This window comes from Elephas maximus, chromosome 1 (genome assembly GCF_024166365.1).
Source record: "Elephas maximus indicus isolate mEleMax1 chromosome 1, mEleMax1 primary haplotype, whole genome shotgun sequence".
Lineage (NCBI taxonomy): Eukaryota > Metazoa > Chordata > Mammalia > Proboscidea > Elephantidae > Elephas > Elephas maximus.
The window spans coordinates 136,360,661-136,373,028 of record NC_064819.1 but is presented as its reverse complement, the minus strand read 5'-3'; the positions used below and the strand labels follow the sequence as shown (position 1 = coordinate 136,373,028).

Below are 12,368 nucleotides of genomic sequence, written 5' to 3'. Positions count from 1 at the left end.
TGTGTTCTGCTGGACTGCAAACCTCCTTTAAGACTCCAATTCCAGGGAACAAGTCTTAAAGTTTTCCCTAGCCAATTACCCTTCCAGATCAGGAAGAAAGAGGAGGTCTTTCTGACTGAGTCACCATAGTTAGGTGCTCCAAAACCCATGAAGCCCTAGGATTCGAGTTTTGTTGGGCTATGAAGGGAAACAGCAAGTATGCTAAAATACTAATTCAGATGAACAGCTTGATAACTTTGGAACCACCTGAGGAACTGACTATTCCAATCACGCTGGATGGCTCACGGAAATTCTTTCCCTTGATTTGCATTGGTTGTTTCAACTGACGGCTTCTTTAATTAAATGGTGGTTATGATTATAACTTTTTTTTTTTTTAATGATATAACATGGAAACCCTGGTGGCGGAGTGGTTAAGTGCTACAGCTGCTAACCAAAGGGTTGGCAGTTCAAATCTGCCAGGCGCTCCTTGGAAACTCTATGGGGCAGTTCTACTCTGTCCTATAAGGTCGCTATGAGTCGGAATCGACTCAACAGCACTGGATTTTTGATTTGGTATGATGTAACATGTATGTGCTCTGCTGCTTGAACTGGAGTCCAGGATTCCATGACTAAGGAATTTTTTTTTTTTTAAATTAAAGTTTATTGTGATAATTATCAGAATTGTTTGTAATTTCTCTGGTTCTCTCTCCTTCCAGGCACATGGTAGAATTGCATTTCCTTACCCTCTTTGAGTTTAGGCACGGCCATCTAATTTACTTTGGTCAATGAAACGTGAGTGGAAGTAATTTCATTATTTAAAAATTCTGAATGTTAATTTCAGATTTTAGTCTCATTAATCCCATTGTCTCATCATGAACTATAATCCTATTAAGACTCTGATTCTTCTCTTCCTTTGCTATTGATATTAATTCGATCTGCAAGTGAAAGCTCAAGGACCATCCCCTAAGGAGATCCAGGTGAAGAATGTCTTTGAGAGACTTAAATGTGAGAAGATATACTGCTCTCAAAGCACTGACCTTTTGGGTTTGGGTGATGGGTGGATGATAAATAATTACTGTTTTTCAAGATCAATGGTGCTTACTTTTAGAATTCTGTTGGGCTTTAAGAGATGAGATGTTAGAAAATAAGCATGAAGTAGCAAAAATAAATCTCTACAAAAGTTCAGATTGCTTTAGTCTTTAAGCCTAGTCTGTGGATGGTGAAGAATGATACTGAATCATTTAGTTTTGTGCCTGAGTTGCTACTAAGCAAGCTTGAATCTCTCAAAGAGCGACAGAGATTAAGACAAGCCAAAATGAACATTTTTTTTTTTTTTTGCATTTGGCTTATTTTATAAACTTGAAGAGACTCAACTATATCACCAGCTGTCATACTGATACCTACTTGGTAGGACTGCAGGTGTGCAAGGCCTTCAAATGTGGCTTCCAGGTCGCAATGGAAACAGATTTTTCATCAGCTGCGTAACTACGCCAAACGCACTGCACATGGCATACAAGGGAACATAAAAAAGGAAAACAAAAGAGAGTAGAAGATAGAATGAAAATGACAAAGAAGGTTATTAAGTTAAGATGCATTAAAAATCTTTTCCTTATCATACTTGGCCTTGACATATGTCTAAAGGATGGAGAAGATTATCATTGACCTTTTAGCTGGCTGTTAAATATGTTTCATCACGTTACTAGAATTGCTTTTCAAAACAACTCACACCAAAACCCGAAAGTACAAAAAGTATAACCTAAAGTAATTCATGAATTGGTTAGGGAAAGATATATTATCTGAAACAAAAAAAGTCTTGATTGGCCGGGTCAGTATGTATTGATGTCCAAGATACTAGTTAGAGAAATTACCCTATCACAAACATGCATTCCAGGAACCAGCTGCACATAATTAATGTTTGATAAGTTAGACACTAAAAATTACTGAAAATCCACAATCCAACTAGTAAACTAACTAGTCCACTAATGACTGCCAGTGTATGTAAATGGTTTAATTAGTGAAATTCCCTAAAGTTGGACTGTGCAATACTTCTAATACTAAAAATGAAGATAAATAATGGTAATCAGAAGCAGAACTAAAACAAGGTAAGGGAAAACGCATTCTCCAAGGAATGTAATTGGAAAGCACTTAAGGATTTAAGGCGAGGGCCTAAGAATATGTTTATAGCTCTTTGACATAAAACATAAGCTTTCTCTACTTCATGTCATTATAAATGACACACAAAATACAAAGTATTTTCATTTGATCCTGACAATCAAGGAAGAGATTAAGACCTCTTTTTATTTTTTTAGGATTCGATTAGCCTTTATTGAACACCTAATTGCTATTTTTAAAGACTTTATTGTGTTAAAATATATATAACATAAAATTTACCATTTTAGTCATTTTTAAGTGAATTCAGTGACATTAATTACATTTACAACGTTCTGCAATCACCACCACTATTTCCAAAAATTTTCATTACCCTAAGCAGGAACTCTACCTATTGAGCAATAACTCCTCATTGCCCCCTTCTCCAAGCTCTCATCTACTTTCTGTCTCTATTAATTTGCCTATTCTAGAAATTTCATGTAAGTGGAAACATATAACCCTTGTCCTTTTGTGTCTGGCTTACTTCACTTAGCATAATATTTTCAAGGTCCATCCATTTTATTCTTTTTTTATGGCTGAATAATATCCCATTTTGTATGTATACCACATTCTATTTATCCATTCATCTATTGATGAACACTTGGACACTTTCCACCTTTTGGCTATTGTGAATAATGCTGCTGTGAACATTGGTGTACAAGTATCTGTTTGAGTCCATGTTTTCAATTCCTTTGGGTGTATATCCAGGAATAAAATTGCTGGGTGGCTACCATCTTACATTTCCACCAGCAATGAATGCGGAAGACCCCTGTTTTGTAGATTAGATAACAAAGGCTCAGATAAATTAAGAAGTTTTCACAAGGTTCATAGAGTTGAGACAATATTTCAGATTGCTTGGCTTTTGGTCCTAAAATCTTTCTTCTGTATCTTGCTGACTATTGTAGGAAAAGCTTCCAATTTAAGTGTTCATTTGAGAGGTTGTCTGAACTTACTTTGCCATGCAGGTTTTGGTAGGTTTCTTTAGATTTCTTCCTTTGTAATGAGTCTGCAAACATGTCTAATGGCCAAGTGTTTCTCCAATTTCTTGAGAGAAAATTCCTTTTATAATTCATTAATCAGAACGTTCTACTTTATAGGACAAACTAATTTAAATGAGTCATATCTCTTATCATATAACCATCAGTCACGATTTTGAAAACTACAACAAAGAAAACGATGATCTAATAATAATGCTCTGCTGCTATCCTAAGGTTTTCACTGGTCAATTTTTTAGAAGTAGATTGTCAGGTCCTTCTTCCTAGTCTGTCTTAGTCTAGATGCTCCATTGAAACCTGTCCACCATGGGTGATCCTGCTGGTATTTGAAATACCAGTGGCGTAGCTTTTAGCATCACAGCAATACTCAAGCCACCACAGTATGACAAACTGACACACGAGTGGTGGAATAATATTCCTTTTCCTGAGGATAATATTGAATAAACGTTTGCTGGATAAAAGAGTTAAAAATTGGTACAACTACTTTGGAAAACTATTTGGTGTTATCTATTAAGCCTGAACATATACATATCCTATGATACAGCTGGTTAAGTGCTGTTAGTGGCGTAGTGGTTAAGTGCTACGGCCAAAGGGTCGGCAGTTCGAATCCACCAGGTGCTCCTTGGAAACTCTATGGGGCAGTTCTACTCTGTCCTATAGGGTAGAGTCGGAATCCACTCGATGGCGCTGGGTTTGGTTTTGTTTGGTTTATGATACAGCTACACATTCTTAAGTATATACTCAACAGAAATGCTTACATATGTTCACCAACAGACATGCACAATAATGTTCAAAACAGTACTATTTTTATTAAACCAAAACTGAAAATGCTCAAATATCTATCAAAAGCAGAATAAATAGATAAACTGTGGCATATTCACATAACAGAATAGTACACAACAGTAGTATGCTACAACTACACTCAATAATATGGATGAATTTTACACAAATAATGAGTAAGAGAAACCAGACACGAAGAGTACAAACTGTATGATTCCGTTTCCAATAAGTGCAAAAACCAGGGAAAACTAATCTTTGTTGTTAGAAGACCTCATACTAGTTATCCTTGGGGTACAATGATTGAGAAAGGGCATACAGGAAGCATCTGAGGTGCTGGTCGTGTTTTGTTTCTTTATCCAAGTGTTGATTACACATGGGTACTTGGTTCTCTGAGGATATGTGTTCTTTTCTGTGTGTACAATATACTTCAATAAAATATGCAAAATGTGAAGCAAAAAACTAGGAAAATATACAGTAGGGCCTGAGGTTTTTTTTTTTTAACATTATTAAGGAAGTTTTAAATCATTGGTGGAGGGATTTTTGCCCGGAGCCTTGCTTCCATGGTTCATACAAATCCGTGAAAACTTATGTTAATAATCTTGACATCTGGTAGGGAATAAAGCAATTATTGTTTTGTCATCTTTAAATGTTAGTTTTTGCAAATTTTTATGACTACACAATTTATAGAGTGATTTAGAGTAATCAATGAGCATACATGGATTTATTAGTGCTGCTTCTTCTGTAGTGAGGCCCAGAGATCCTCCAGTTCTGTGACGGTACAGATGACTGCTTTTTAATTAAATGATTTCTATAGAGACCATCATATATTCGTAAACTCAGATACTTTGAAAGCCAGACTCACAGTCAACCTAGAAGCATACAGCAGGTGTGTGCACTGCCAGATATCAGTGAAAAAAATCCCAAACAACCATACAACAAATGGGACCAAGACATTATCTGCCAATGTTATAAAGAATTGAGGGCAAAAGAGGCCACTTTGAGAAAATTAAAAATTTTCTTTACAATGAGATCTGCTTCTTGCTCTCTCTCTCTCTTTTTTTTTTAAATCAAATTGATCTTAACAGCTAAGCTCTTATTTCTTTCATAACTCTTCTAAAAATGTCTTGTAGATGAGAGGTGCAAAAGGGGCAAGTGGCATCTATCTCAGGGCTGATATTAGCTAACAGTCAAAATGGAAGTGGAAAGTGTAACCCCGTTACTCTTATACTCTTATAACTTTGTCTGGTCCTTAGCTCTCTCTTTCTCAGCTAATTGCTTCAAGTAGCTGAACCTCAAGCCCACAACCATGTGATCAAGTAGCTGATGCTCTTATATTTAAAGCCAAAATCACAAAATGTTTGGCAAAAGAAAAATAATGCCCTGGAGAGATGTCTTAGGGTTAATTTAGTGGCATATATACTCCAAAAGAACTTGGCTGCTAACTTTATGAGGCAGTTCTACTTTGTCCTATAGGGTCGCTGTGAGTTGGCATGGACTCGACGGCACTGGGTTTGATTTTTTTTTTTTAAATACTCCAAAGGCAAGTCAACAAAAAGAAAATGAAAGCCAAATTTAGCACTTGTCAGGTGACCCTAGGTGTTTTATGCAGGCAAACAAATTCAAACTTTGGTCTATAATTATATATACAGTGTCAGCATAATTGTTTTCAGGGAGCATTCAATTTGAATTATCTCCAGTATTACAGTTAATGCGCATTTGACCCTTGCTAGACATTTTAGTTTCAGCTGACTATCCAATGATGTAATTAATATTAAACTTAATTTTTTCAGGTAATACATGTGCAGAGTTTAAAACGTCACGGTCCTAAAATATTTAGGAAAAAAACTGATAAACCTTTTCCTAATCTTTCTTTATTTCAATTCCTGTTCCTTAGAGACAACACCCTCAACTCTTATAGTTGTTTTTTTCTATTTTTAATGATTCTTATTTAAAAAAATTATGATCCTACTTATATTTCCTCGTCTTTCAATTTTAAGCATTATCAATGAAATTTCTACCAGGAAAAATGACATATCCCGCCTAAAAGACCCCATCTTTTCCTCTCATCTTTTCCGTATTTTTATATCACAATTTTTAATTAAGTTAGTATTTAGTGTTTGCATTATTATGACCATGTAACTATTGTTCCCTGTTCAGCAATGTAATATACTATGACTACTCTTTTTAATAAAACTATTTTTATTTTTGGTTTGCTTTGTTTTCTATGTACCTATTTTGAGCACATTCCTGAATTCTCCAACAGACCTATAAAATTCCTCCAGTCCCTGGAGAAGGACATCATGCTTGGCAAAGTACAGGGTCAGCGGAAAAGAGGAAGACCCTCAACAAGGTGGATTGGCACAGTGGCTGCAACAATGGGCTCAAGTATAACAACGATTGTAAGGATGGTGCAGGACTGGGCAGTGTTTCATTCTGCTGTGCATAGGGTTGTAGGAGTCAGAACCAACTCGATGGAACCTAACAACAACAGCAATCAAAAACATCATGAATTCTGTCAGTTCCATTTTGTTTTCTTGAAGACCTTTTTCCTGGAGCTCTCCAGCTTCCCGTTCACTCTGTGCTTTCAGGCTTGCTGTACCTTTTGTCCTGGACTTTACTTCACCAGCATCCTAAGTATGCCTTTTGCTCTTTTCCTGTGTGGAATCTCTTGTTTCCTGGATCCCATCTCTCTCTTTCTTGATTTATCCTCTGGTTTTGGAAAAGCAATTCTATACAAGTAACTTCCTGAGTATGGGTAAATAGTAGGTAAGTTCTCTGAGATCTTGTACGTCTAAAAATGTCTTGATGCTATTCACACTTGAATAGTTTGGCTGGATATAGAATTCTAGGTTGGATATAATTTTCCTCCATAATTTTGAAAATATTGTTCTGCTATGAGTCAGAATTGACTCAGTGGCAATGGGCTTGGGGGCCTTCAGATTTTAGGGTTACTAATGAGAAAACCAATGTAATCTGGATTCCTGATCCTTTGGCTATGACCTGTTCACTCTCTCAGAAAGCATTTAATATCTCCTTTTTGCAGATGTTCTGATATTTCATTCTGATATCCTTGCTGTGAAGATTTTGTCCATAGTGATAGGCACTTGGTGGGCCCTTTCACTGTGGCCACTCCTGTCCTTCAGCTTGAGATAATTGTAATTTGATTTTTTTTTTTTAAATAAAGTCTTCTCCTCAGTTTCCCTTTACTCTTTCGATGTACTCCTATTAGTTGGATATTGAACCTCCTGGAAGGATATTCTGATTTTCTCAACTTTTTCTATTATTTTCCATTTCTTTCTTATTTTCCTACTTTCTGGGAGATTTTTACAACTTTATTCCGTCTTCTAGTGGTTTTTTTTTTCCTACTGTTATGTTTTTCACATCTAGGATTTTTTTTTTTTTTTTTCTGAGTCTGTTTCTATTTATGAGTGAGGCACTAGAAAAGATACACAAGCTCTGTTTAAGTGGTTTGGACTTTTCGACTGCCAGTCTCACTTTAGGGTAACTAGGTGAAGGCCAAAGTATTTCACTAAGAAAAGCCAACATTTCAACATATATTTTGGATCAGTTAGCTTCCCCAGAGCAGCATCTTCTTTTTTTTTTATTACCTTTTATTGAGCTTCAAGTGAACGTTTACAAATCAAGTCAAACTGTCACATATAAGTTTATATACACCTTACTCCGTACTCCCACTTGAGTCAGCTCTTCCAGACTCTCGTGACAAATTTGCCAGCTTCCAACTCTCTCTATCCTCCCATCCCCCCTCCAGATAGGAGATACCAACACAAGTGTCCACCTGATACAAATAGCTCACTCTTTGTCAGCATCTCTCTCCTACCCACTGTCCAGTCCCTTTCATGTCTGATGAGTTGTCTTCGGGGATGGTTCCTGTCCTGGGCCAAGAGAAGGTTTGGGGACCGTGACCGCCGGGATTCCTCTAGTCTCAGTCAGACCATTAAGTATGGTCTTTTTATGAGAATTTGGGGTCTGCATCCCACTGATCTCTTGCTCCCTCAGGGGTTCTCTATTGTGCTCCCTGTCAGGGCAGTCATCGGTTGTGGCTGGGTACCAACTAGTTCTTCTAGTCTCAGGATGATGTAGGTCTCTGGTTCATGTGGCCCTTTCTGTCTCTTGGGGTCTTAGTTATCGTGTGACCTTGGTGTTCTTCATTCTCCTTTGATCCAGGTGGCTTGAGACCAATTGATGCTTCTTAGATGGCTGCTTGTTAGCATTTAAGACCCCAGATGCCACATTTCAAAGTGGGATGCAGAATGTTTTCATAATAGAATTATTTTGCCAATTGACTTAGAAGTCCCCTTAAGCCATAGTCCCCAAACCCTGCCCTTCCTCTGCTGACCTTTGAAGCATTCAGTTTATCCCAGAAACTTCTTTGCTTTTGGTCCAGTCCAGTTGAGCTGACCTTCCATGTATTGAGTATTGTCCTTCCCTTCACCTAAAGCAGTTCTTATCTACTAACTAATCAGTAAAAAACCCTCTCCCACCCTCCCTCCCACCCCCGTAACCACAAAAGTATGTGTTCTTCTCAGTTTATACTATTTCTCAAGATCTTATAATAGTGGTCTTATACAATATTTGTCCTTTTGTCTCTGACTAGTTTCGCTCAGCATAATGCCTTCCAGGTTCCTCCATGTTACGAAATGTTTCACAGATTCGTCACTGTTCTTTATCGATGCGTAGTATTCCGTTGTGTGAATATACCACAATTTATTAACCATTCATCCATTGATGGACACCTTGGTTGCTTCCAGCTTTTTGCTATTGTAAACGGAGCTGCAATAAACATGGGTGTGCATATATCTGTTTCTGTGAAGGCTCTTATTTCTCTAGGGTATATTCCGAGGAGTGGGATTTCTGGGTTGTATGGTAGTTCTATTTCTAACTGTTTAAGATAACGCCAGATAGATTTCCAAAGTGGTTGTACCATTTTACATTCCCACCAGCAGTGTATAAGAGTTCCAATCTCTCCGCAGCCTCTCCAACATTTATTATTTTGTGTTTTTTGGATTAATGCCAGCCTTGTTGGAGTGAGATGGAATCTCATCGTAGTTATAATTTGCATTTCTCTAATGGCTAATGATCCAGAGCATTTTCTCATGTATCTGTTAGCTGCCTGAATATCTTCTTTAGTGAAGTCCGTGTTCATATCCTTTGCCCACTTCTTGATTGGGTTGTTTGTCTTTTGTGGTTGAGTTTTGACAGAATCATATAGATTTTAGAGATCAGGCACTGGTTGGAGATGTCATAGCTGAAAATTCTTTCCCAGTCTGTAGGTGGTCTTTTTACTCTTTTGGTGAAGTCTTTAGATGAGCATAGGTGTTTGATTTTTAGAAGCTCCCAGTTATCTGGTTTCTCTTCATCATTTTTGGTAATGTTTTGTATTCTGTTTATGCCTTGTATTAGGGCTCCTGAGGTTGTCCCTATTTTTTCTTCCATGACCTTTATCGTTTTAGTCTTTATGTTTAGGTCTTTGATCCACTTGGAGTTAGTTTTTGTGCATGGTGTGAGGTATGGGTCCTGTTTCATTTTTTTTGCAAATGGATATCCAGTTATGCCAGCACCATTTGTTAAAAAGACTATCTTTTCCCCAATTAACTGACACTGGGCCTTTGTCAAATATCAGCTGCTCATATGTGGATGGATTTATATCTGGGTTCTCAATTCCAGAGCAGCATCTTCTAATCGCTTCCCTGAAGGAAATGCCTTTCTGTTAGCTTTCACTTCACAAACTTACACTTAATTTCTCTGTTCTGTTTTCAGTAAAGTGTCTGGTCTTCACCCTCAACAGGTCCAACTTCTCCAGAAATAAACCTCTAACATGAGCTTTTAAATGCAAATTTCAAAGATTCAGTACTGTGTATATAGGATGCAACTGTTACCTAGTGAGAGGAGTAATAGATTCAGATTCAGACAACAGGGATTTGAGTCCTAGCTCTTTCATATTTTATCATTGCATAAACTCAAGTCAGTAATTTCTCTGGGGCTCAGCTTCCTCATGCTAAGGGTAACACTACCCTCCTAGGGTTGTCCTGCGGATTAAATGACAATGTATTAGAAGCACTCTGCAAACTAAATAGCACTTCACAAGTCTGAGGCATTATTAATAAAAGCTGTGACATTTGGGCAGGTATTCAAAAAGTTACAGAGAGCTGCTTTCTTTTCCCAGACTGCTTTACTTGAAAATGAAAAGTTAATTTAAGTGAATCATGCAAAGATATTGACACAGCTAAATTTGCTGCAAGTTGCTGGGGTTCTAAACTTTTTCCTAAAACCCTACAAAAAAAACCCTACAACGTTGGTTAATTTAGTTGTCTCACTAACCAAATGACAAAGCAACCTGGGCATCTCAGTTGCCCTTTTAGAAAGACGGTGTCTCTGGCTTAAAACAAATGAGATTGCTCTTGGTCTTGATGCTCTGTGTGTTTAGCAAAGCCTGTAAGAAAATGAATGGATCAGCAAATAAGGCTTGCTCTTCAATCTAGTACATCCTTAAAAAGAAATTTATACAATATACAATATAGACTTAAAGCCCTGAATTCTGGCTAACGGCCACAGCAAGGAAGAAGAATGAATAAATTTAATAATCATCTTATTATTTCTAATCTGATAAATACATTAATTGCCTTTGAATGGAGTAGCAATTGCTTTTAAAAAATCAGTAGATTCTACTTTGGTTAAGGAAACTGTAAATTAGATATTAAGGTATACTTGAATTTTTCAAGCTTTAGATTCCATGCTTTTGCTTGATAAGAACATTTAAGTTGGAGTTTTAAGTATAAGAAAATTTTTTTTATCACCTACATTTGTACAAGTTCAATTATTGATCACAATATATGTTATATAACTCAGTGCCATAAAATCCTCTAGGCCTCCAAGCAAAACTGTCCAATCAGCCTCTTATCTACCTCTTACGAGTTACCTATGAGGGAGGTCTTGCCTTGCTTTGGCTAACCCAAAACCTGTTGACATCGAGTCAATATTGACTCATAGCGACCCTATAGGACAGAGTAGAACTGCCCCATAGAGTTTCTAAGGAGCACCTGGTGGATTCCAACTGCCAACCTTTTGGTTAGCAGCCAAACTCTTAACCACTGCGCCACCAGGGCTGTAGACATACAAATGCCTTTACCCTAATGTTTTGGTGTAGGAATAGAAATTTATTTTCAAGTTCCATTGAACTTATTTTTGCACAATTCAGTAATCAAGGATAACTTAAGTCAGATCAGACAAGTTCCTCCTATTATTCTCTATATCTGTCTTATGCAGTCTGGTAGCCTCTAGTCTCATGTGAATATTGAACACTTGAAATGTGGCTAGTGCCAGTGAGGAAAAATTTCTAATTTAATTTAAATTTAGATAGCCACATGTGGCTAATGGATACTGTACTGGACAGTGTACAACTACTACATGTACAAGAAATTCCTCAAAGGGTTCACATTCTAACAGAACAGCTGATAGTTTTGCAGTTTTTTGCTATGAGTTTCCCTTTTAAGGTTCAGAAGTATCAGGGATCTGTACACAGAAGTGGTTGTATTTTGAGTATGTGTCAATTAAGAAAAGTCACAATAAAAAGGCTAATAAATAATTTAGTAGAGATTTTAAATAAATGTGAACCTTACTAATTACAAGAGTATCTCCAGTGTCTTAAAAGCAAGAAGTCTAACTATGTGTAAGATGTATTTTTGGCTCCATGCGTAGACAGGACTTGCTGCCCCTATTCATGCAAGGAACCCTTCTGCACTCAAGGTTGGCAGGTATTGTTCTAGAGTAAAGGGAAATTGAAGAATAAGAATAGCAAGAAAAAAAATTCATTAGAAGTGTGGAAACACCTCATGACCAGTTAAGAAGCTCCAAAGAATGACAAGCTATAAGTTTTGGACCTAGGATATTTTGGAAACACGCCTCTGGAAGTGTGAGACAAGTCTCCTAGCACTTCAGATGGTTACCCCAAACCCTTCCTGTTTAGATGTTTTTGGAGCTTTCACTGTCTGGCAGGACAAGGAGAAGCTTTAGATTGTATAATCATCTTGTCCATATCTAAAAGTTGACTGCACATTATGGATCAAGAGAAAAATATAATTTGTGGTTCTGAAACAATCTGGTTCTAGGATGGCTCTGCTCCCGAGAAGTATGAATGGTTAAAGAGAAAGTATTCCTATTAGTGAGGAAGCCAAGCCTAAGTTATTGAAAAGAAAATTAAATGCTAAACAAAACCTATATAAATAATATGCTTATTGTTTGTATTCTCAAACATTGATGTATTCTATAGTCCCACTAGCTCTTAGATGGGATAACTATTCCAAGTAATTGCCTGAGATGGTATTAAAAGCAATTCCACAGGTACTAAACCTTGACAATTAACACAAATAGGTTGTTCTTTAGAGCAGTGTCATACATTTGACTAGAGAAAGCAATTGTAATGCAGGGAACAATGCCACGTTTTGCTCC

At 37.0% G+C, this 12,368-nt stretch overlaps 1 protein-coding gene across 3 annotated transcripts in view; it reads right to left on the bottom strand.

Annotated features, from left to right (window-relative positions):
* KCNQ5 (potassium voltage-gated channel subfamily Q member 5) overlaps positions 1 to 12,368 on the bottom strand; it is a 620,656-nt gene that overhangs the window by 82,042 nt on the left and 526,246 nt on the right. For all 3 annotated transcript variants that reach the window (XM_049895397.1, XM_049895406.1, XM_049895414.1), the window contains one exon: positions 1,384 to 1,478. In XM_049895397.1, the coding sequence (XP_049751354.1) occupies positions 1,384 to 1,478 (95 nt within the window). The remainder of the gene's footprint in view (positions 1 to 1,383; positions 1,479 to 12,368) is intronic.